General features: G+C 41.1%; 1 protein-coding gene across 5 annotated transcripts in view; it reads right to left on the reverse strand.

The window, feature by feature from the left end:
• cadps2 (Ca++-dependent secretion activator 2) overlaps positions 1 to 26,652 on the reverse strand; it is a 268,325-nt gene that overhangs the window by 3,488 nt on the left and 238,185 nt on the right. For 4 of the 5 annotated variants that reach the window (XM_039809759.1, XM_039809758.1, XM_039809760.1 and 1 more), the window contains 4 exons: positions 26,574 to 26,648; positions 25,731 to 25,814; positions 25,529 to 25,561; positions 10,375 to 10,482 (listed from right to left, as the gene is read on the reverse strand). In XM_039809759.1, the coding sequence (XP_039665693.1) occupies positions 10,375 to 10,482; positions 25,529 to 25,561; positions 25,731 to 25,814; positions 26,574 to 26,648 (300 nt within the window). The remainder of the gene's footprint in view (positions 1 to 10,374; positions 10,483 to 25,528; positions 25,562 to 25,730; positions 25,815 to 26,573; positions 26,649 to 26,652) is intronic. The other variant, XM_039809762.1, reaches the window with a different exon arrangement.

Below are 26,652 nucleotides of genomic sequence, written 5' to 3' on the forward strand. Positions count from 1 at the left end.
TTTTGCCATTCAAAGTAAAGAAAAACCTTGATAAGAACAAGCCTACCCTTTAAAGGTGAGCATCACAAAGGGACGACATATGGCCTTCTGAATCAGTCGGACATGTCAAGGCTCTCTGTTTAACAGATCTTCCAGTATGTGACCTCAGACCAACCGAGCTCATTCTTTCTCTATGAAAAGCGGCTTCATTCAACCACCCTGAAAGCATCCTCAAGCCATTTCTGAAGTCAGAAAACTGAGAGCAAACACCTTGAATAAGCATTGTAAAAACCCCTTTTAAACCTTTTTTTTCTTTTCACAGCCTGAAACATCCTTAAAAAGAACATGAATAAAAAATAAAAAAACAGCATTATGTTAATGGTGTTGCAGCAGCTCCCTGAACAAGGACAGTGTCTGGTTGTCGCTCTGTGCTCGCCTTCAGAGGAGTTCAGAAGATCAACGTCAGCTACTGGAACGCGTCGCTTCAATGGCGCCGCCGACACTACGGCGCGAGGTCAAAGGATGCGTGGCATCCAAACGGCAGAACTCAAAGAGGGTGAAACATTTACTTATTCAAAAGGTACCAATTTACTGCGGAACTCCTGAATGCCGCGTGTCAAGGGAAGAGTTCACAGCTCGGCTTTGACCGTTAAACAAGAAAGAAGAAAAAAATCTGGTTGCTTCTTTGTAATTTTTACACCTTCCACCACCCAACAAAAATGCTCGGGGAAATTGCTCTGACACAGTAATGACCCGTAATATTCAGATCGGCAGACTAAATTTCACACTGACAAGAACTGTAATTACCTTCCAATTTAAGAGAGTAAATGAAGTCTAAAGGTTATTTCATGCACTTGACAAAAGCCAAAACACGCCTGTGATCATTCGAGGGTCACGCAAATATTAGATTCCATCTATTGTGAGAGCGACCCCCCCCGACCCCTTTCACACTGGTTGCTTAATGATTTATTAAGCTTAGTAAAGCAGTTTTTTAATTCCGTGCCAACTAAATGCAAGAGAATGTATGGGGACTTTCAAATGAGGATTCAAGTTTAATTACAGGTTCTGATTTCATTTCTTTTCTGCCCAAAGAACAAACACAGAAGGTTTGCTCTCGGGAAAAAAGAAAAAAAGTCTTACCTTGTGATCTGAAAAAGTCACCAGATGCTCAGAAACTCAGCATCTTCTCATGAACATTTTTTGAAACTGAATTTAGGGTGCTCATATTATGCTTTTTGGCGTTTTCCCTTTAATTTATTGTGTTATATATCTTTTTTGTGCATGTTATAGGCTTCCAAAGTGAAAAAGCCCAAAGTTCCCCCCAAAGGGACTTACCATCTCCAACAGAAAACACCGTTCACCAACTGCTCCAAACAGCTCTACTGTAGTCCAGCCTTTACTTCAGAGACAGACGTGGTCACTTTGGAACACACGTTATAATGCTCGCCTAGCTGCTAGCATGGCACTCCCTCATACTCTGCTTCTGACTGGCTAGTAGTCCTTACCTAGGTACGGTCAGGGCATGCCCTCATACTCTGCTTCTGACTGGCTAGTAGTCCTTACCTAGCTACTGCATGGGACTCCCAACAAAGATGGAACAGAAGTGAGAGGTCTCACTCTGTAGCTAAAACAGAGAATTCAACACACAGGGTGAAAAGAGGAACAATGTGCAGTACAACAAATATATGGTGTTTATTGAAAATTTAACCATGTAAATATATTCTGATATAACATCTAAATACAATTATGAACCTGAAAATGAGCATAATATGAGCACTTTAAAGTGATGGTTCGGAGTAATTTACCCTAGGGTCCTTTGCACCATGACCTCGAGCGACCAAACTTTCAGAAGCTTTTTTCAGCTGGGTCTAAAGTCTAGATTAGGCCGGTTAGTAAGTAGCATTAGCGCGCTGAGTAGCTTAGGGGGGCTAGCGGACTATACGTTGTATCTCTTAAATGACCCCACTAATAATGCCCGTAATGATACCAAACGTCTAATCTAGTACATATAGGTTATGTACTCATAAAACGATGGATTGGAAAGTTTGTAAGTACACCAGAAGTTTATGAACACTTGCCTGCTCTCTTCTTCTCTTCTGCTCTCTGTTGCTGCTGCTACCTGCAGTTAGACGAGTGCTTAGGGCCGTCTACAAATTACTACACCGAAAAAAGATACAACAAAAATATGTATTAATTTAATGATTAAATAAGGTAATGTCTCCAAACTTACCTCAATTATTACTTGTCTCCTGCTAGTTATATTACAGCACTTACTTTAAAAAAATAAGTTAAATTAAAAAATATTTTTGTTGCATCTCTTTCGGTGTAGTAATTTGTAGACGGCCCCTAAGCACTCGTCTTACAGCAGCAACAACAACAACAGCAGCAGAGCAGCCAGCAGGCGAAGTGTTATTTACATAAACTTCTGGTGTACTGCAAACTTTCCAATCCATCGTTTTATGAGTGCATAACCTATTTGTACTAGTGTAGACCTTTGGTATCATTTCGGGCATTATTAGAGGGTCATTTAGAGATACAAACGTGGGTCCATTAGCCCCGCGCTAAGCTATTCAGCGGCTAACGCTACTCTACGCTAACTCGCCCAATGTTAGACCCAGGTGAAAAAAGCTTCTGGGGGGGTGTTTGGCTCGAGGTCATGGTGCAAAGGACCCTAGGGTGAATTACTGCGAACCATCACTTTAACGTCCAATATTTTCATATTCCTGGCTTGCGTTTGTTTTCTGAGCAACAGAAACAGGCACCCGGCAGTCCAGCTGGTATAGAGGATATAAACCTAACTGTAGTTTTATTTTATACATGTTTGCTTTTGGCTGTTGATGATATTAATAGATAAGATATATATTATATTATATATTAATCAGAATGCCAAAACTTTGTCCTTGAAGCTTTTATTGGTTCAAATCCAACTTAAAAACACATCCTTTAAGTCAAAGTGATCTTTAATAGTGTTCATATTATTCATAATACAAAAAAATAGGTCTTTGGAGATCAAATATTCAGAACGCTCCTCCAGCCTCGGAGCGGATGGGTTGGTGTTTGATTGACAGCTGAGCCAAAAGAGAGGCGGAGACACAAACACAAACAAACTTATGGTAACTGTAGTTCACGAGCCCAAGACAGACGACGAGGAATGCGGACCAACACATTTAGCATCTGAACATCTGCTCTTAATGTCGACTAAACGTATTCTTTCCGAAAGTCTTAAGAACTCGCTTTCAAATCCTTGCTTGGATACGTTTTACTATGTTGTGGATGAACATGTCACACTCCGGTTGAAACTCGTAGCACACCGTAGACAAATATGTTGATGTGCATAGACGCTGGGGAAACAGGCATGGATGCATAACACGAACTGGATACAGCGTTGGAGGCGGAGCCCCGTTCATTCTCAGTGGCGCTCTAGAGCCAAAAATGACCGGGATGATAGACAATGCTTCCGCACTGTGCGGCACATAGAGGAGCCGCACGAGAGTCCTCCTGCCGGCCGAGCCGGCTACTTCCTGTTTAGAGCTCTGCTAAACTTGAATGGGGGTTAAAAGATTTAATGGTGCAGCTCTTCTAGACTTTTCCAAATGTAATCGGACCGAACGGATCATATTCGTATGGTGAAACCAGTCATTTCACGGGGGTTGCGACAGTCCAAAAAAAAACCTATGAAAAGGTCTATGGGAAAAAGTATTTTTGGGCCCGGATGTTAATCCCACTGTTTGGCCACTTTGTCAAATTGGCTTCAAAATCCTGGCGCACTTCCTGGGGGGCTGGAAAGAGGAGAGTAGTTTAGGCTGACATCCTGGCACCTTTGCTTTGCATTTTTTTTGTGCAAATTTGAGTATTTTTACAGTTCGTATTTTGCCTCTGACGGCTAACCCTCAACCGTGAGGGGCTATGTGTGTGTGTGTTTGTGTGTGTGTCACACTCTGACTTATCTCTCCTTTTCCTGTTCATCTCTGTACCTTGATGAAGTGCAGACAAAGACCTTAGAGATTAGCTAAACAATTTTGTTGCACCTACATTTGAAACATTTTCCAATTTGCGCAGACACATCTTCACTTCGTGCCGCCTGCATCAAATTTGCATTCATGAAATGTGCTTTTGCGTTCAGTTTGAACACGCCTAATTTAACTATACATACCCAAGAAAGGAACCTCAAGACTTTCAAACTAAAATAATAATGTGATAAGGTGTGTGATTATATTTGTCTTTTCTTAGTTAATGTTTTTCTCTCTTTCTTTTTTTAATGCATTATGTAAAGCACTGTCAATTGCCTTTGTATATAACATGTGCTGTACTAATGTGTGTGTGTGTGTGTGTGTGTGTGTTCACGCATTACGGAAAGGTGTCAGATGTTTGTTGGGAGACCATACAGATCGTCTTAATGTAATCTTTTGCTTGTTGGAGCAGACGATGCGATGACATTTTCTGTGTCAACAGATAATAAAGTTTGATCTTATCTTAATCTTTTTTATTCTTTTCTGTGGACTGTGTGGAAAACTCAGTAGGGCAGATTTGGCCATTGCAGCTTCAATATTGTCCACATTTCTAATCCTCCCTACCGCCTTCATCATTTCCTCCTCCTCTCTCTCCACAGTATTTCTACGCTGGAATTCGAGTTGTATGCTAATCAGCTCGCTGACAATCACCTCACGCTCCGACTTAACAGACGCTCGAGGATGTTGAAATTACTGGATGATATTTGCCGTTCCCTGGATGATTTCTTCTGATTGTCTTCCTCCTCCCTCTCTTCCCCCACTCAGCAAAAGACTTTTTTGAGTCTCTGGGAGGCGAGTTCCCTCAGCGGCTAATCAGCTGCCTGATGTTCGCCTCGCGAGCCGCGTTAACTGTCGTGGAAATTGAGTACGAAGATGCTCCTTAATTGAGCTGATTAGAGGACGTGAGTGAAAACAGATGGAGGGAATGTGTGTGTGTGTGTGTGTGTGTGTGGGGGGTGGGGGCGGGGCGGAGGTCTGCGCGGCATTGTGGGTCTGCATTAGTCCTGGCAGAAACTATTTCAATGTGATGAATGGAGGGCGGTTTCCCTGAGGGTGTCACAGTAATTATGTCATTTAAAAATTCGACACATATTCTGGTTCTGGCACAAAAAAATGTAGTAATTTTGTTCAAGTCGAAAATAATTAACTAAATGAAGTCCTAAAATCAATGAGATGAGATTATTTGTATTTGTCGAATTTGTAGGCCTATTACAAACTTTGTAATGACTTTTTCTTGATTTGAAGTGCCCAGATCTGTTTCAAGATGCTGACTTTTATTTCTAGAAAATAGAAATAAAACTGAAAAAAAAAAAATGATGCACTGAAGTGAAACCAAAAATGTAATTTGCCCCGGGAAACAAAAGATTTCGTCTTTGAGCTTCTAAAATTGAGTCCTACAATTTTATTTGCTCAAAAAGAATACCATGGGGATGAACATATATTTCCTTTACGTCCTTTTCTTAAATTTTGTGCAACGATCTGCTTTACTTTTGTCTTGTGTCAAGACGCGGACACTCATTTAGTTTTTTTTTTTTTTTAAGAATATTTTTGGGGCATTTCCGCCTTTAATCACCAGGACAGACATGAAAGGGGAGAGAGAGGGAGAAGACAGTAAACTCGCCGCAGTACTATTCGAACCCTGGGCCTCTGCGTCGAAGAATAACCGTCTTCACATTGGCGTGCGCTCTACCACATGAGCCACCCGGGCGCCCACACTGACAATCATTTCTTAAAAAAAAATAAAAATAAAAAAAAAAAGTGGCACAATCTGAAACATTTGATCTCGTTTTCAAAAGAATAATTCTTGAAGGCTGAATCTGAGATTAAATGACTTTTGGTTAAGAGATCCATATTTCTATTTTTTTTCCCCCATTTTCCTTTACAGCATACAGGTTCCTCCTCGTCGGATGCTTCATAAAGGTGATCTGGCTGCTAATGTGAAGAGGATGGAGCTGTGTGGCTGTGTGTGTGTGTGTGTGTGTGTGTGTGTGTGTGTGTGTGTGTGTGTGTGTGTGTGTGTGTGTGTGTGTGTGTGACAGCATATATTACACTCCTCATCCACACAAAGACGTTCCCTGGTGAGCCCTTGTAAACAAATAGACAGACAGGCTCATGTGAGCATGCACACGCACAAAACCAATCCGGGTTTCCAGCTCCAATGCCGACGGTCCACGTTACCTCCCTCTAACAGCCTCTTTCTTCTTCCCTCGTATATCCATCCAGTGTTGTAATGTAACAAAGTACAAATACTTCACTACTGTACTTAAGTAGAATTTTTACGTATCTGTACTTTACTTTGTTATTTATATTTCTGGAAACTTTTACTTTTACTCCACTACATTTCCAAAATAAAATGTATACTTGTACTCCACTACATTTACCCTAAGCATCTTAGTTACTCGTTACTACAAAATAAAATCAGAAGAAATTTATTACACTGAAAAAAAAAGGAAGTTTGGCGAATCATTGCTCCTAAATTGCCGAGATAATGCACGCTCCGTTCCAGTTGGTGACGTGATGCCTGTTTGTGGCCAAGCGGAGGAAGCATAATGACTGATAATGTCATGGAAGCACCTGGTGCAGGCTCTGCCGCCATGGTAACAGACGATGACCACCCCGACGACAGTGGTGATGAAGATAACGTTACACACCTTTGGCCATAAAGTTCATAATCAAAGTTGGTTTTTTTTACTTTTACTTCTAATACTTAAGTACATTTAATATCAGAAAATTGCTATGGATACTTAAGTACTGTTAATATCAGATACTTTAACTCAAGTAATATTCTAAAAGGAGACTTTAACTTCTACCAAAGTCATTTTCTGGTAAGATACTTGTACTTTTACTCAAGTATTGCTTTCGAGTACTTTATACAAGACTGTATCCGTCCGTGTCGACAAATCTGCTTAAAGAAAAAGGCGCCTTAAATGAATTTGACTTCGACTTGCCCAGACGCACGTACAACGAGACAATCGCATACCCATAAGGCTCCTGTCGGGAGGCCTGATGCTGCTGTATGAACACAAGCTTTACTTTCTTTGTTACACACACACATACACACTCTTTTAACACACACACACACACACACACACACACGCTCGCTCTGAACCCTCAGAGGTGGCGGCGGGTGGCAGAAATCCATCGCTCGGCTTCGGGCTGCTAATGCGTACGAAGGTTTGAGCTGCCATGTCCGCTGCATTGACTCGCGGCGGCGAGCTGAGGCGTGTTTGGCAACTCTGCGCTAAAATAGTTTGATAAATCTCAATCCTGGAGGGATGGGGGAACGGACAGATGGAGGGACGGACACAAGGACGGAGAGGTGGAGGTGTGGAGGGCTGTTTGCAACTCCTGCGGAGCGAGCCGCCAGCTCTCGGTGTTTCCTAAGTGATAAACGGGTCAACAGAAGCGGTCGGTGTTTTCAGCCTCGAAGCGACCTGCTGCTGCTCTCAAACCTCACACCGACAGTAACAACACCCGACTGGGAGCTGTGTTTGGAAAGTTTTTTTTTTTTTTTTTTACATCAGCCGAGTGTGCTGATCCGATACAATAAAACATTATTGTCGAGTGTGTTTCCATCCACCTGGTTTTATGCGCATTTCCAATTCACATATTATATCAAATTCAAAGTGGAAGCCCCTGAAATTCGACAAAAAGTGGAAACGTCACAAACAGGGTTTTTATGATTTTGCTGAGGTTGAAAAGTCGCTGCATCGATTAAAAGAAAACGTGTAATAAATGACATACATGAAGGAGGTGAAAACATGCGATGTGTGGAGCGATAAGAGGACTGCAACCTTCTAACCCATGACGCCAACAGAAACGTGGAGCTCTTTTAACTACGTCACCTGCACAACAATTTCAATTTTGCTCGCTCTGCAAGAGTTGCAAACACCCCTCCACATCTCCTGTACCGTAGCATTAGAAAGCCACTTCTGTATGTTGCCATGTGTTTTTTCCATATTCAATAGGGCTGGGTACCGAAATTCGACCGAATTGCCTCTAAAGTATCGAGTATCGGAAAATGCCTCATCATTCAATACCAAATGCAATACCTAAGAAGTAAATCTCATCAGTGTCAGTGAGCCAATAAGAATGCTTCTACCAAAATCTAACAATGCTTCCGATTGGCTAATGTTTCACTTCGTAGAGACGCGCAGGAAAAACTCTACGTTACACACAGAGACGGGGCCAACGTGTGTTGGTGTATTTTAAGAGGCTTGACAACAATATGCGTCACATAGGTGTAAAAGAGATTGTAATTTGTTTATTTAAAATGATTTCTATAAAATTGGTATCGAAAAAGTACTGTTCAGGAACCAATACCAAAGTCACAGTATCAGTAACGAAAATCTTTGAACGATACCGAGCCCTAATACCTAAAGATAACTCATTAAGGCAGCATCACTCGTTGGTATTCCTTCACCCAACTTGTCCAACTCTGTCAACTCATCCTTACCAAAGCACTCACAATCACACATGACCCAGATCATCCACTCTACCAGCACTTCACCCCCCCCCCTTCCTTCTGGACGCAGGTCACTCATGTGCAGAAACAGAAAGGCACGTTTTAGCGAGAGTTTTGTTTCCACAGCCATACCAGCTTTAAATCCAGTAAGTAACCTCCTCCTATGTTTGTTTGTCTGTATCCGATGTGTAGAGTGCCAATCCATGTACTTGTCTCTTTGTATAATTCTGCATGTCTGACTTGTTTGTGCTATATATTCACCTACTGTGGAGAAGCATTTCCTCTTTGAGGACAAATAAACTACCTTAAAGTACCCATATTATAAAAAAAAAAAAATCACTTTTTCTGGGATTTGGGGTGTTATTTTGTGTCTCTGGTGCTTCCACACACATACAAACTTTGAAAAACAAACATCCATTCTGTTCTGAGTGAGATACGGTTTCTGAATGTGTCCTGCCTTCAGTCTACGGGTGAGCTGGTCAAAATCGGCACGGCTTTCTACGTCACTAGCCAAGACGAGGGGCCTAGGGGGCTAACCATTAGCATGCTAGCGCTAGCTCGTTCTCAATGGCAAAACACTGCTACAACACACACAAATTCACTCTAATCTACAAAATAAATTGTATAGAACTACTTCCATGTCCCTGTTCTGCAGGTATTCCACACAAAGTTGGAAGTGTGCCCTCGTTTAGAAGAAGTCTCCCTGCTAATCCTGCCTTGTACAGGCCGAAGTTGGAGAAACAGCTAGCTCGCTCATGTAATCCTTACTTAGCTACTGAGCATGTGCGACAACAAAGATGTTACAGAAGTTGCGAGGTCTCACTCTGTAGCTAAAACAGAGACCTGCCACAGGGTGAAAAGAGGAGCTGCAGCAATGTGCAGTACAACAAAAATATTTTTTGAAAATTAAACCATGTAAACTTATTCTGATGCAATCTCAAATTACAATTATGAACCTGAAAATGAGCATAATATGGGTGCTTTAACATTCAGGCTTTAGAACAGACAACTAACTGGTTTGTTGCATACTTATTTTACCTGGTGGCGCCTGGGTAGAGCGTGCAGGAGGCAGGACATGACGCGCACGACATGACGCGCATTACATCACGGTTCTGTAGCCGGTTCGTAATTTGGTCATAAACAACAGAGTCTCTTGCCGTTCCTTGAATTTGTCTGAAGATTTCGGCACCGGCCCTTAACCAACAGAAGTTCCCGAATCTCGTCGTCTCTCACATTTTCGTTGCCGTCTTCGCGTAAATCCCCCTTCTTCTTCTTCACCCACAGTTTGTTTTCTTATGGTTTGGCGCCTGCCACCTTATTAAAATGTCATCAACACTCGCTGTGAATTAACCAGACAACGAGCTGCTCTGTTTACACATGGGCTCATGTGTAAACAGACATTACACAGACTTTGTACCTGGTAGCTGGCAGGGTAAAGTCCATTTAATGCTCAGTCCAACTGTTTTGAAAATTTGCATTCTCATATACCTATCCTCCAGGTAATTTCTAGTTCAAGTTCAGGTTTTGCAAGTGCATGTATGAAAGTTACATGCATCCATCACAGTTTTCAGACCTCCTTCCTGTTTTAAATTGGACCTTCTGTACTGTATTTGTATACACACAGTTTGTGTAATTCTTGTGCAAATAGGGATTATTACTGACATTTCAGGTGTGCTAAAAACCATTTAAACATTATTTTCAAATGCTATCAAATTGAATAAAACACCCCAAATTCAATGAAAGTAATAATATAATTTTACCTGCAAAGATCGTTTTCGGGGGTTTCATACAACATACATCCATGCATCCATGTCATTTTTAGCTAATTTGGTTAAAAGAAACCCATATTTCCGATATTTTAAACTGGGTCAAATTTGACCCGAGGACAACCCAAGGGTTGAAACAAGACTCAGCACTCACTTCAAACACCTTCTCGATGTACAGCTCGTCGTTGACGCGGTCTCGGAGGATGTCCTGGTTCTGCCGTATGAAGGTGATGTAGGTGTCGGCCAGATCCATCCCTGGTTTCTGCAGCAGAGAGGACAAACACAGACCTGAAGACGACTGCAAGAAGGTGGAGGCTGAATATTAAGAACGATGTCAGACATTCACAACAACCAGTCTGTGGAGCCTGGTGTTGAAAATGTGAACAGGGCTGGTATTCATGTTGCACATCTCACTTTATAATAATAATTTATACTTTATTAATCCCACAAGGGGAAATTCCAATGTTTTCACTCACATTGTTTTTACACACATTACACAAAGTTCCAAATTACACACACATGCTCAGAACCTATACATGCACTAATGGAGAGATGTCAGAGTGAGGGAGCTGCCCAAGCAATTGGGGGTTCGCTGCCTTGCTCAAGGGTACCTTGGCAGTGCCCAGAAGGGGAACTGGCACCTCTCCAGCTACCAGTCCACCACCATACTTTGGTCCGATGGGGACTTGAACCAGCGACCCTCCAATTCCCAGCCCAACTCCCTACAGACTGAGCTACTACTGCCACCCCTAAGCCATGAAAAATTATGAATGAAACTTCCGGGTCAATGCGGAATTGCCTTAAAGCTAAATTCTGTCTAACGTCCAGCAGGGGGCGACTCCACTGGCTGCAAAAAGAAGTCCGTTTCTATAGAAGTCTGTGAGAAAATGAGCCTACTTCTCACTTTATTTTATATCAACTATCAACAATGAACTCAATAAACATTTTCATAATGAGTCTTCTTCAATACAGCATGATGTTCATTTATTTAATTATGGTTAAAGAAAAAATTTAAAATTAAAATTTATTTTAAAATAGACGATAAAGCAGGGGATGCTTTAGGGGCGTGGCTACACGCCAACCTTTCAATCAGGACAGAGGCTTAGCAATGCTAACTGTGGCAACGTGGAGATTAAAATAGACCTCAACTCATCTTTAACGTTGACCCTCTCACTGTGTGTTTCCAATTCATTGAAGTTAATTGGAACATTTTGGTCGCCTAAAAATGTCTTGTTCAGCGTTCAGTAGCACCTTACCAATCAAGCTAGCTAGTGCAAGCTGTTAACTTAACTTTGGCAATATTCTGTGTTCTGCTGTACATGCAGATGAATGGCGCCAGTATCCGAAGGTCTGCGTTTACCTGCCAGTAAAACTCTGCCGGATGACTCGCTTCAGCCGGAGGAAAATCTGCAACTTTCCCCTCTTTAGCGTTTTAGCTTAGCGCCATTGCAACCATAAACAACACCGGCTTGGCCACGTTATTCTCCCCAGATCCATCCTCTCGTTCAAAAATTTTCACGTTTGGTTTCAAAAAACCAAGATGGTGACAGCCAAATTGCCAAACTCGAGGCTTAAAAACGGCAGTCCAAAAACCAATGGGTGACATCCCTGCTGCTACGTCCATTATTTGAACAGTCTTTGACCCTACTGAGCCCCAGTAGAAGCCAATCAGCAGACTGGCTGCACATGATGACCCCGGCACACATACAGAACAGTGAATCTTAAAAGTTAGCATCACTTTTTCATTACAGTGAGATGGAACAGACCCCTGAACAAATGTCAACAGGAAAAACTGATTCCTGGAGAGAGTCCTGGCATCACTTTCACTAGCTTCTGTAACTCTATGCAGTCTCTTGATGGGGGTTGTCTTTCATCGGTCTCTGTGTGACAGTGAGACATATTCCTGACCTGGCTTCCACGTCTCTAAATCGCTGCCCACATCACAATCAATCAACCAATCAGAGTTTTGTAGGGGGAATTAAAAAGCAATCCATGCGAGCACTATTCTTTTCTGCATTATATTGTCTTAGTTAGACAGATGAAAGAGTAGAGGTAGATAAAAACAGAGAGCAAGAGAAAGGAGGGTATAAAATGCTACAATGGTCCTACGGCTGGAATCAAACCAGGTACTTTTGCAGTTACAGTATGTGATATGTGCACAAACGTTCGGCTACGAGGCGCACTCCCCCAGCACCATTCTTTGTGTTAGTGTTTTGAATGAATGAATGAATCTCTAACAGCAATGCGTTTTTCTTCCTCCTCGTGGAGTCTACTGTAAAACTATTTTTGTCAAGTACATGTCTCATCTTCCTCAGCCTGCTGCAGACAAGACAGCTGCTTCTGGAGGACAGAGACGACATAAATCATCAAATATTTATTGCCAGGTAAGTAGCACTTACTAGGAATTTGCTCTGGTTTGGTGCATACATAGAAACCTATTTAAACATTAATATGAAATTAACAAACAATACAGAAACAAAAACACATAATTATATAACATGAAGGAGAACGGATGGGTGCTTTCAGTAAAATATTAAACACTGCTGATGTCTCGATTCTGATGTGAATTTCCAGTTAGACTCTGAAGTAATGTGACCAACGACTCTTTTAATGTGCAATTATATTTAGACAGAATAAAACCTGTCTCGCATTGCCAGGCCTTCCTCCACAGCGCTGCGGAGGGTCTGGCTAGTCCACACAGCATTCCAGGATGGGAGAAAAACTCAGGTTTATTGGCATTTCTTTAAACCAATCACAATCGTCTTGGGCGGTGCTAAGCGCCAGACACAATGATGGTACCTTTGCAAAATAGCTTCGGGAAGGAACTTGTTTTGGTGGAACATGTGTACGTTCAAAAGTTGTTTCAGTCGTGCAACAGAAAACTCAGATTGGACAGATAGTCTAGCTAGCTGTCTGGATTTACCCTGAAGAGATCTGAGGAGCAGTTAACCATAGTCCTCACAAATCAGCTGGAAGTTAGAACGCTAACCCCAGGAAAGAGGAAGGTGACAGACATCCGGCCGAAAAGAGCGGCACCGGAGCAATCCCGGAAATAAAACGTTGTTGATATAGACTAAATAAAAGCAAAACCTACCCTTAAAGCCTGAGGGTAATTTATCAATTCCTTGCCATACTTTAAAGAACTTTTAACAAAAACTTGCATCCTTATCTGCAACACACTCAGGTGTGTAGTGTTGCTGTAACACACAAACAAACAAAAGCGCCGTAGGAAGCAATCAAGTCACAGTAAGTTATTTAGTTTCTGTTGGAGTTTTACTGTATTTCAAGGCCACTAAAACAGCTCTGTGTTTTGGTCAAATCTGTACATGTCTGTTTAGTTTTGCGCACAGTATTGATTAAATTCTGAAAAGAACAAAACATGTCTTCAGAGTCTTACTGTGGCTCCGCTGACCTGCAATCACAATTACTGGGGAAATCTAATCTCTCATTTCATTTTCTCTCATTTATTTTCGCAGTTCATGTTCATGTTTTTTGGACTTATTCTTGTTCTTATTTTCATTTTAGTTCAAAAGGATTGTTTCTTAACAGTTTTTGTTTGTCTGAAGTCTGGTTTCTGGTTACAAATTGCTGCCCGCATCCGCTTCAAGACACTAGTACTTGCATACGAACGGGCCACAAACGGATCAGGCCCAGCTTACATCCAGGACATGGATCAAACCATATACCCCAACCCGCCCACTCCGCTCTGCATCAGCCAATCTGCTTGCTGCCCCCTCACAGCGAGGGACAACTAATCACTCAACAACTGTTTGCTGTCCTGGCTCCCAAATGGTGGAATGAGCTCCCTATTGACATCAGGACGGCTGAAAGCCTACGCATCTTCCGCCGAAGGCTAAAAACACATCTCTTCCAACTACACCTCGGATAAAAAAAAAATATATATACATAAATATTCTTAAAGCTGCAGTTTCATATGGCTCTTTGTAGTTTTGCTTATGCTAATGTACTTGCACTTACTGTCAAGCAATTCTAATTATATTAGGTTTACATTCTTGTCTTTTAATAGTCATAGTTAATATTTAATAATAAGCTATTGCACTTTACAATCCCTGCACTGTTCTCTTTTGCACTACCACCATCAAACACAGTCTACCTTAGCACCTTTAACTCTTTAAATTTGTGTGAGTGATTTTTATAACTCTTTAATTTTCTATGAGTGATTTTTATGTATGTGAGATACGTATATGTGTGTAAGTGTTTGTTGTGTTATGGTTGTCTAAGCTACCGGATGCCTAAAATTTCCCTCGGGATAAAAAAAGTATCTATCTATCTATCTATCTATCTATCTATCTATCTGTCTATCTATCTATCTATCTATCTATCTACTTATCTATCTATTACTTGTTGTCTGGAGTTTGCACCTTCAAGGTTGAAAGCACTTAATTGGAAGTCACTTTGGATAAAAGCGTCAGCTTAATGACATGTAATGTAATGTGTCTCAGTGCCTCCAATTACAAATGACAATTGAAATGACACAATTTACTTAACTGTTGCCTGAGCACTATCTGGCTATGGATTACTTGGATTTAATAACGTTTGATTTTTTTTTGCTTGACTGAGATATGTTAAATATACTTCAGGTTTTAGCAAAACACTTTTGCAGTCAGATGACACAATGTACAAACTAGTTTGTTTCGAGCATACAGTTTAAGCACTAATTTCACAATAAAAACGTATAACATAGAAATTGAGGGAACACATTTGAAAATTACAAATTCTGAAAAACAAATAACACTGGTTCATGTCCAGTGAATAACCTTAAATGGTACAAAGGTAAACGGTAAACTGCCCAAAGTATAAAAAAAAAAAGTTTAGGTCACCAAAAATGGAAAAATAATATAAATTTAATTATTCAGGGATAAAAAAATTGGTTTATTTACAGCTTTCCTTGAAAGTTAATGCAAACAATTCAGACAGGAGCTCCATTTTTTGTTCAGAGTTTCTGGAGTCGAATTGAAAACTTTTTAAGACCAATGAAATGTAAGACCTTTCACAACATCAACTAAGCCCTAAATTCAAAGAATAAGCTGAAGAATAAAATCTGTGTTAAGTCTGTGGAACAATCCGAAAGAGACTCGCGCCAATAACACAAAAGCTGATTGGCTGCTGTTGGTCTAATTTGTAGTCATAATGCAGCGAAATTAAATTTGGACTAGCGAAAGAACTACAACACCACAAGAGAGAGAGAGAGAGAGAGAGAGAGAGAGAAAGAGAGAGAGAGAGAGAAAAAAAAGAGCATTAGAGGTAGCGTTACATGGACGTAGGAAAATTAAGACCTGTTTAAAATTATTTAAGACCTAGAACACAATACTTCAGCGACTTTTAAAGGCCTAAAATTTGGATTATGAAATTTTAGACTTTTTTTAGACCCCACGAAAACACTGCTGCTGATTACAAACCCTCTAAAACGTTTGACCGGTAGGGTATGTATACTTATGTGGCAAAAATGTATTAAATGCATTTCCTCGAACCAACACCTACCAAACTAAATTACCGGTTTACACTCTAACAACACAGGTTCAGCATCACCTGCTGCTTCCTGGGTGAAAAGAAGAAAAATAAACTACCTTCTCCGTGTTGGGGGTAAGAAGAAGCTTGTGGAGGAAACATTAACTGCGGTGGAAGCGGCGGTTTGTTGGGCTGGGAGAGGCCAGAGGCAGGAGAAGTGGGTAGAGCCCTGCTCATTCACACTCCCTGTTGTCATGGGAGATTACAACTGTAATGCTTATTGTAATTGCTTTGACATCTTTCACACCCGTTTTCTCTGAGCCGGTGTGCGGCGGCCCCCCGGGGGGGTTGTTGTTCTGCTACAGCGCTGCTGAGCATGGCACGTCAGGTCCCCCGTGGAAAAACAAAGGAAATGGAGCCTCAAGAAACCCAGAAAAACCTTTTGGCTTCACTTAAAGGCAAAAGGCAGGTTGGGAGACTGATTATGAATTTGGGTTTGTAACCTTTTTGCGTATCAAAGAAAACACAAGATAAACACAAACTGTCACGTGCTGATGTTTTGGAGGCAAAAAAAGAAAGCGGATCTTGACAACATCGCCCAGCGTCACCAACAGAATCAAGTGACTCAATTTAGTTTTTTGGTTTGACAATCAAAGAGGCAGCCAGGCAGTTCACTGGTCTTGCATTGCCAGACCCTCCTCCACAGCCCTGTGGAGGAGGGTCTGGGCTAGTCCACACAGCATTCTGGGATGGGAGTTTTCTGGTTTATTGCCATTTCTTTAAACCAATCACAATCGTCTTGGGCAGTGCTAAGCACCGAGCAGAGCCACGATGCCTCTGCAAAATAGCCTCGGGAAGGAACTTGTTTTGGTGGAACGTGTGTGTACGCTCAAAGGTTGTTTTAGTCGTGCGATAGAAAACTCAGATTCTGCAGAGATCTGAGGTGCAGTTAACCATAGTCTTCGTGAATCAACCAGAGTTTAAAATTAAAAGTGGAAGGTAACAGACATCCAAAAGAGTGACATCCGGCGGGATTTCCAGCAGAACCGGAGCGATCCCGGAAGTGGAACGTCGTGGATGTAGACTAGGCAGTTCACAGACAGCTCCTGCTCTCAACGCCGTCTTACCACGACAGAAGTGGCATCTTGCGATGGAGATGACTGTCTCAGGACAGTTTGTGATCTTCTTTGTACTGATAAACACAAATTGTACTTCTGTCTGCAAGGGTATAGGCTTGACATACATTTTGTCATTTGCCAATGTCTGCGACGGTGCATGCAATTGGTGCATCCTTCCATCTGTGTGAAAACAACCACCCACCACACAGACACCAAATGCAGTAGAGGTGAATTCACCAATTAGTTGACTGATAGAATATGATGATGATCAAATCATTGTTCAAGTAATTTTTTCAAGTAAAAACTCCAACCGTTGCAGATTCTCCAATGTAAAAGATTTCCGTGCCTTTCTTGGCTTCTGCGCTCCCGATAACATGAACCAGAAGATAGTGGCACCGCGCTGTCAAATGTTTTGTGATAGAAACTGTCCCAGCAGCTGTTTCAGAGGCCTTGAACAGCAAGTGACAGACTGAGATCAGTCAGAGGTGCTCAGCTGTAATTCAGGCAGACCGCTCGACAAGAAAACCGGCAGATACCAATTTATTAAAGTGGGGTCACTTGGCTGCAAGGGGATCGTGTGTGTGTGTGTGTGTGTGTGTGTAGGGAAAGGAGGAGTGGTGCGAGTGTGGTCATGTTCAACCAGAGAGAGGCGGGGTCAGGCCCAGTGATTGACAGGCCTGTCAGAATCCCCATAATCCTCTGGAGTGAGAGTCTGGCAGATCGAGGATGACTGTCGAATGACGCTCAGAAATCTTGACGAGAATGAGCCTCACCGTTGTGTCTCACTGGCTGAGTTACAGCACTTGTCACGTTGTCCCTGATTGGTTCCAGCAGACACTTCCAGGTCATGTCCACATTCAATGCAGATCCAATTCAAAACTGAGTTTGAATGTCAAGAGTTTTCCATCCACACTGAGCATTTCCATCCACATTAAGGAACCAGGATGGACATCTGCAGTGGGATGCTGACGATCCCACAATTGTCAAGATTATTGAGCGATGAGGGCGGACAATTTGTTTTCAAATAGATCATATACCCTTGGCTTACCTGACTGGATCGGCAAATCAACGGAGCAAAAGTTCTGCTACTGGGGAAATGTTGCCATTCACTCCAGCATAGTATAACACAAATAGGTTTCAAGATTAGTAATGCTGTTTAAATAGTAACATCGGATACTTTTTGCCCCTTTTTAGGTGGCAGGAGTGAAAATGACATTTGTTGTGTTCTGGTTTCAGAATGATAAAGACAGTTGGAGACCAATTACGTGTAGAAACAAAATAGGATGCAGACTCTACAGGATAATTTTTTTACTTGGCTACTATCCTTGTTTTTTTCTTCTTCCAAATGATGTAGGCTACAGATTTTTAGGCATTCTTTTATCTCAAGTGTCTTGAGAAATAGAGTAGCTGCCGTAGATGGGAAACAAATCGGTCCGGGGGAGCGTTGCCCCGGACCTCCCAATGTTTACAACTTCTGGCTCCATTGACTTTTCGCCCTCCTACCTGGTTTTGGGTCCCCCTGGACCAAACAAGCCTGAAAAGCATCCTCCACCTAGCCTGTTCTGGCCTGGACTGATCATGGTGTTTGCAGGGCAGGGCAGATTTGCCCAATCACCCCAGAGGGTTACAAAGTATGCAAGAAAAGTCCTCTCTAGGACCCTACCAGAGAGTCCAAGAAGACCCGATACTCAGATCTGCGGTTTGTTGCATTGGCATGCAGCCGCATGAAGAGGCTATATTCTCATTTTCCAACGAGCTTTGTCAGAGGCTCATAATTATCCTCACAAATCCAGTAAAAAGTCCATCATCCGTCAAGGAGTTTAACTCCAAAGCGGGAGCTGTGTAAAGCGGTGGACCAGGCTGCAGTACATACAGCGTTCCTTTCCAAGCAGAGCGGTGACATTCCACATCCAAGAGACGCATCAGATCACCTAGCGTGACCGTTGGTAAGCCCGCATGGCTTACTGGTTACTCTGTCGGTATGCTGCTTTACGTGACTATTGTTGAGGGTGCAAATTCCCGAGTTGGAAACTACCTTTTCCTTACCTCTTTGAATTCAAGCTACCAAGTAGATACAAACATAGATGGCTGCTGTTTTGTTTTGCTCCTCAAAGCGCTGGAAGCTTTTTAAAGGTAGGCATTTAACCAGCCAATGATACAGCGTCATTACGTTGATCAAGTTAAGAAACATACAAAGCTGTAATTCAAACGTTAAGCGTTTTAAAGGCATACAACCATTTTTAAGTGATATTTGTTTACTTAAGACTATGGTTTGGGATTTGGGAACATACAGTACAATAATTCTGAAATTTAATTTGAATGTTATATCATTCTGGTCATATTTTATTTTGTTTTTTTGGTTTGGGCCTCTCAGTTCAAATTTAGGGGAAATAGTAATCTTCTGGTCTGGTTTGGGAAAATATTAATGCTACGGCGTTCCAACTTTGATGCACTGCGCAAAAGCCAGGCCAATAAAGAAATGATTTTCCCAGTTTAGTGTGGAAGAACTTGACTGACCTGCACAGAGCCTTGACTTCAACCTAATCCAACACTTTCAAACAAGTGCAGGGAGGACGGAGGAGCAAAACAGAGTGAGGAAGATCAACTTTTAAAAACGGATCTGATCTGAGTGTGGACAGGGTCAAAGCGAGAGAAAAATCTGTTCTACAACATTGTGGATTGTGTGTGTGTGTGTGTGTATGTGTGTGTGTGTGTGTCATTGGCAACATATTACTGCCAGTGTTGTCACTTGAGACATCAATTCCCCCCCCCTTCCATGCCCTCAAGGATTAGTCTCAATCATTTACCTTTCTTTTCTCTCGTTCTGACGAGGTGACAAAGCAGCATGACAGATCGGAGACGTCGGCACAGTTCCAGCCACCGAGATTAAGGCGTTAACACGAGAGGAAAAAAAACCCCTCACATACAAGCAGCTCAGCACTCTTGTCACGCTCGGCCCTCTGTCTGTTTTGTCTCCTCCACTGTTTCTTCACTTGTAGCCAAACACCAGTAATCCCCTCCGCGCCGGGATAATGGCCGCATGGTTGCTCGTCAACATTTGACAACAAAAAAATGGAGAGTGTAAAATTAAGCGGTGTATTTGTCCGGATACAGAGGGAGGGGTAGAGGGAGGGAGGGGGGGGAGAGAAGAGAGGAGAGGCCCGTTGATAATGAGCAGTTAGCGGAGGAGGGGGGAGGAAGGTGGTGAAATGCCAGGTAATTACACGCTGCTACCGTCCTCGTTTCCTGCCCTGGATTCATTTCATTTCTACCAGGTGCACGTTGCGTGTGTACAAATGTGTGTGTTGGCACGTCACAGCAAAAAGTCCCTCTATAATCCCAAATAAGTCTGTTTATGATGCTAAAGTACAGGGGAGAACAAATCAAGTTACTGTCCATCCACTGCCAGCAGGGTTCAACAATAAGGCCACGTCGGAGAACGCTTGTTGAATGATTTGATTTGAATGTGCCATTGGCCAATCAAGAATTGAGTTTGCGCTTGACTCTTTGGATGTTTTTTTCTCTCCAATTTGTAAATTTTTTTTAATTACGTTTTTCAATGTTATTTCCCAACATTTTTTTTTGCGTTTTTTTGTTATGCTTTTTTCCGAGAAAGAAAAAAAAACCACAATTTGTATTGGGGCCAGTAAAAATAGACTTTGGGCGAGTATAATTAGTTTTCACTTGCCCGACCGGAAAAGTGAAAAAAACACCTAAAGTTGAACCCTGGCCAGTGTATGTTAACTGCTAATACATCAATAAAGACTTCAGCTGCAACTAATGATGGACTTCATTTATTGACAGCATCCATCAGCAGTCATACTGCCTCTTCTATCCGACCAACAGTCTAAAAACCATCTCTAATACTGAATATTTTATCATATCAAATTAAGAAAAGAATATTTGAGAAACAGAAACCAGATAATGTTGTAATGTTGTATTTGTGGACGACTGATTGGACGATTATGGATGAATTTTTGGTTGATTTATTAATTGAACTAGTCAATCATTTAAAATCTGTACGCAGGGTTTCATTTTGCAGTCAATATTCTTTAAGGCCCTGCTTTTTAAATGCGTTTGTTATTCGCAAATAGTTCACTGACATAAAGAAACATGACATTTATAAACTTGTATAAAACCTCACCTCTGGTAAAATACCATTATTTCACATGTGAACTATAATAGTTCACATGTAAAATGTTGAAAAGCACATGTGCCCTGTGCGATTTCAAATTATTTTTTCACGAGTGAAATATCTCACACGTCTATGCATCACATGCAAAATGTCTGACAATCACATTTTGCTCAAATTAAACAGTTTAACAGCTACTGAAGTGCGGATTAATTGAATGTTGCTCAATCAATCGTTTCCTACAGCTTGACAGTGTATGGTGCAACAGCAAAAGAAGACAAGTTATCTTTCTATAATCTTTTGGAACGGCAAGTTTTCAGATTTAACAATTGTTTTTTGGCGGCATTTTTTGCCTTTAGTATACAAAAGTCCCTATGCAGACTCAAACCGGGAATATTATGATCCACAGCCCTTCAGAACGCCCCTGGCAAGAGTTAGTTAATACGTTTTGAATATGCTTTCCTGCAGAACTGTGTTGAAGAACATGGTGTAGAGCCAGTGATGATGATCACTCCCTCGGTGTTTGTGTTCCTGCTTTGCCAGCGTTGCATATGGTTGAACGGAGCATGTGTGGCTGTCAGTCACCGGAGCCTTGGCTGTGCAGGCGCGAACACGCCCGTCCTGCTGAACACGTGTGAGTCAGTGTGAGAAACACACACTGAAGGACTCCAAACCTTTACAGTATCAGCAATATTAATACTTCACGGCACACTTATACACTGTACTGAAATCTTTATTTAACCCTCCTGTTGTCCTCGGGTCAAATTTGACCAATTTTCAAAGTTTGTTTATCAGAAATTTGGGTTTCTTTCAACCAAACTGTCGAAAAGAGAGCATGGATGGTTCCATACAACGCTATCCACAAGTAAAATAAATGATCAGTTCACTATTTTTATTAAATCTGGGTGTTTCATCAAATGTTATAGCATTTGAAAATAAATTGGTAACAGAACGTTGAAAAAATTGCCAAAAATGTCAAAAAAAAAAAAAGCATAGAAAAAATGACAAAAATGTCGTAAAATGTGACAAAAACGACCAATTTTTTTAAAAATAAGTTTAAAATTTTGACCAAGAAAAACATTTTTGCATGGTTGATGGGAAGACAACACAAGGGTTAAATTAGAGAAAGTATTACATGTTTAATCCAGGTTTGTCTGGGAGGACATCAGTTAGGGCCGACTGGGACTCTTCTAAAACGGGTTTCATGCTTCTTGAATTCAGCACGGTTGGGGCGGTTTGGACACTGATATGACGGTGATATTTAAAACCGCAATAATATCGTATCTTGACATAAGTATTGTGATGATATCTTATCGTGGCATAAGTACCGTGATGATACCGTATTGTGGCATAAGTACCGTGATGATATCGTATCGTGACATAAGTACCATGATGATATCATATAGGCCTCTGGTGATTCCCACCCCTAATAGTCAGGTAATCATCCTTTTATATTCAATGAAGATGGAAAGGCAAACAAGAAAGAAAGACAGAAAGTCTTGTGCTGGTGCAATAACTTCTCTAAAACGCTCTAAAAATTCAAACTGAAATGTGTCAAAGTTCCTAAAAGGTTGACAAAAGTCTATATCTCATGCTGAATGTAAAAAATTAAGTATAAAGTAACGGTTGCAGTTGTCAGATAAATGTAAAAATGTGATAAAAAGTATTTCCATCTTAAATAAGAGAAAGAAAAGTCTCCAAAATGTAAACACTCGAGGGCGAAAGCTTCATGTTTTCCTCAGAGGCCCCACCCCCCCTCATCATCATCCCACCTGGACAAGAGGCTTACCTGCGTCAGGTTCCCTCCACACAAAAGACCAAAAAGGCCAAGGTAGCGGTTACATTATAATTTCAGGGGAGGAGGAAGTCTGGACGGGAAGCAGAGAGCATGATGGGATAGGTGGGATGTACCGCGGCGGGGAAGGGGATTAAGGAGGTCGGGTGAGATTGCCGGGCTGCTCTTTATCTCTCAGCTGTTAATGACTGAGTGTCGGATGTTCTCACGTCTGTGTTTCAGCAAATGCAACTCGTAAAATACAAAACACACAATGTAGAAATCATTCTACACAAGATACTATTTTGGCATTTAATATACTTATTCTGTAGTCTTAATTAAGTAATTAAGTACATATAAACCATTACTTGTGCCCTTGAATTATTTAATTATGCTTATTTCTTTTTATATTTCCATACAAAACACCCAAGTCTGCTTCGAGGATCTCAGAACTCTAATTGGCATTTATTTATATGCAAATTGAAATACAAATAAGGGGACCGAACTACTTCTCCAAGGACTTCTGCGTTAGTTTTGGCCTTTTAAAACAACAAAATGTGAGTAAAACAAAAGAAATAGATAGCATGGATAGACTCAATATGTGCGTGGTTATAAGACGTCCTAATGTTTTCCCAGTTTTGGCATCCTTGACAAAAATATAATAAAAATCAGAGTCAACATTGTTTTTATTATTTTGATATTTGTGAATGTCTATATGAGACAGAATGTCAATTAATGGATGTCGAATAAAAAGCAATGTTGTGTTTGACAGCAAAAACTATTCAAAAATCAAACTATTATCTGCAGTGACGAGGCTTAGGGTTAGAGTTAGGGTTAACACTCCACTTCCTGAAAGCAGTTCATAGAGAACATGCTGAGGGGACAAATATAAAGAATGTGCAGTGTTAAGGCCATTACACACCGGGGGCGTGATGAATAAGCGACGCGAAAATGTGAAATAATCGCCTGCGAATATTTACTATTCAAATCCACGACACAATCTTCTCATCTAACTCTCGGCTATAAAAAAGCGATAATTCCAAAAACATAAAATTATTTCCTTTTAGGGCACTAAAAGCTTGTGGTTACGGAGAAAAACTTAAACGTAACAGAATGTTAGTTGCAGGTCTGTGACAGGACGTAAAATCTGTCCTAGTGGATGAAAGTTGGAAGTGTTACACATCCATCCATCCATCTGTCCTTCCATCCATCCAGGGGCGTAGCCGTAATTTCTGAATTGAGGGGGACAGATTGTTCCGGAGGATGATCTTTATCGAAAGATCCTCCATCATTTGTCTCTCCAAATGGCGGATTCCAAGTAGCCTACATTTACTGTAATTTATGATTGATGGAGACACTGACATTTCTAGGACTGATCCCTCTTTGTCGATTAGTCGACTAATCGGTCGTTTTGGTCTTAGTCAGCTTAGATTTCTTTAGTCGATTAGTCATGTTTGATGCTTTTTTCATGCTGAATGACTTATTTCCAAGAAACGTACAAGCACATCTCTGGTAAACACAAGAATTAAAGTGGTGCTTTTGCATGACTCTTTGCGGAGAAACTCAGATTTACAGATCTGTCGATTAAATCAACTAATCGATTAGTCGATACAATTGAACGAGTGTTAGTCGACTAAGAATTTCTTCAATCGAGCACAGCCCTAGACATTTCTATAAACCGCTCCATACTGTTTTACTGCCACATCTTGCTCAATGGGAGACCTAATTACATCTTAACCCTTGTGTTGTCAAATTTGACTTTTTGATTGATATATCTTATTCTGGCCAAAGAAGGCGGGTGAAGCTGAGATTGGGTGAGCCCAGCGCTGAGTGTGACATCTGCCCATTAAGTAATACTTATATTACATTTAAAAAAAAAAAACTGCCCCCATTGGTAGACGTTTGAGCACTGAGAGCATCCAAAGCAACCTGTTTTGTCATTCAAGAGGAAATGTATTTTATTACAGTCGTTAAACATTGAATTTAAATACTTTGAGTAGGACAGGAGAAATAATACACTTTCCTTTTTATGTATTCTGTTTCCTTCCCAGTGTTTCGTGCCGTTTGGATAGAAGCCTGAGAGCTTTGGGAAAACGGATTTTAAATATATTTAATCCCAGTGGATAGATAAAACTGCCAGAATTCATATCAAAGAGATGGACAAAGTAAAACGTGCAAAAACACAAATCACAGAGGAATTGTACTTTGTTAATTTAGAGCTGTAAATCACTTTAGAAAACGAGGGGTCACCTTTATCTTTGTGAGCTCTAATCCTGGAGATTAAACCTCTCTCGCCTTCACACCTCGAACGTCGCCAAAGCGTTAACACCTCATCCCCTCCACACTTTAAACTCCTGTGTCGTACACGTCACCTCCTTCTCCTCCTTCTCCTCCTCCTCCTCCTCCTCCTCCTCCTCCTCCTCCTCCTCCTCCTCCTCCTCCTCGCTCAGCCCGCCGCAGCCTCTGATCTTTGCCACATCGCCGCCGTTCATTAACCGCTCGACACCCAAACGCCACCGCCCACAAAGCGACACATCTCCAAGGACAAGAGTGCAATTAATTAGGCTTGTTGTGTGATCTTTGGCTCATGAGCTGCAGATGGAATAATAAAAAAAAAAAAAAAAAAACTCTTTATCTTTCACACGTTTAACACGGTATGATGATAAAAGTACACACACAAAAAAATCCAACAAGCACATGAGTCAGGCTGAATGCAAAGAGCAGCCGGTCTGAATGCGGATGGAAACACAAATATGGACACCGACTGTGACGGACAGGGTGAATAACAAAACAGCGGGCAGATCCACGGACTCACAGGGACTTCCACATATTTGGCAGCAGTTTTCACCTTTAAGGGGGGGAAAGAGGGGGAGGGAGGGCGAGAAGAAGAAGATAAAGAAGGAGAATGATAAAGAAGGGAAGATCTGGTTTCCAGCGAACAACAGGTTGCCTGAGTGAGCGGTGAAAGAAACAGCTCGATGCTCTCTGTTTGCCGGGACAAAAAGAAGGCTACTCACTGTGAAAGAGAGGATTGAAGAGAAGAATGTCCCTTCATCGTATCTCGAGAGTTTGGAGAGGACGCCGTCTAAAACTGCGGCAAACTGCAGACGGGGTGGGGGGTGGGGGGTCACAAAAACAATGTACTGCCTTCATTTTCCTTCATTTGTAGTTTTTAGAAACTTTCAATCCTGCAAAAATCACATTTGTCTGTACATTTGTTTCTTTTTCTTAAAGAAAATGAATGTGCCAGTGCAGTCAGAACGTGTTTCAAGCTCTCTCTCTCTCTCTCTCTCTCTCTCTCTCTCTCTCTCTATAATATAATATATATATATATATATATATATATATATATATATATATATATATATATATATATATATATATATATATATATATATATATATATATATTTATAAGTTTCTATTGTCTTGAGTCTGGTACAGCGACCTGTCATTCAATCATCCAAAATCTAAGAGGAAAGCTTAGCCACCCATAACGAAAAAAAAAATAATGAAAAATTATAATAATAAAGTAAAGACAATTAAAAATAAAAACGACTAAAAACTAAAGTACACATAAATTAATATGTCCAACCCCCTGAAAAAAAAGAAAAAGACAACAAATAAAGTAAATCAAATCAGAAAAAGTGTAAAAATTATCCATCATAATTTCTATCAAGAGCTGAAGTAAAAATCTAATCCAAAGAGTTAAATAATGAGTAAATAACAAAATGTGTAAGCCTACTAAAAAGAGTACGGTTTGACCCCACTCACCCTAAAATAAGAGCCAAACAATAGAGAAATCCTGAGTGTAAACAGCCAGTGAAGTGAGAGGATTTGATTGGCTAAAAAGGCATTTACCTTTGTGACGAGGGAGGAAATCATGTCTTTGAACGCCTCGTCAATCAGAACATCGATTTTGGAGTGGTACTGTTGCTGC

Source organism: Perca fluviatilis, chromosome 8, assembly GCF_010015445.1.
Source record: "Perca fluviatilis chromosome 8, GENO_Pfluv_1.0, whole genome shotgun sequence".
NCBI classification, from domain to species: domain Eukaryota; kingdom Metazoa; phylum Chordata; class Actinopteri; order Perciformes; family Percidae; genus Perca; species Perca fluviatilis.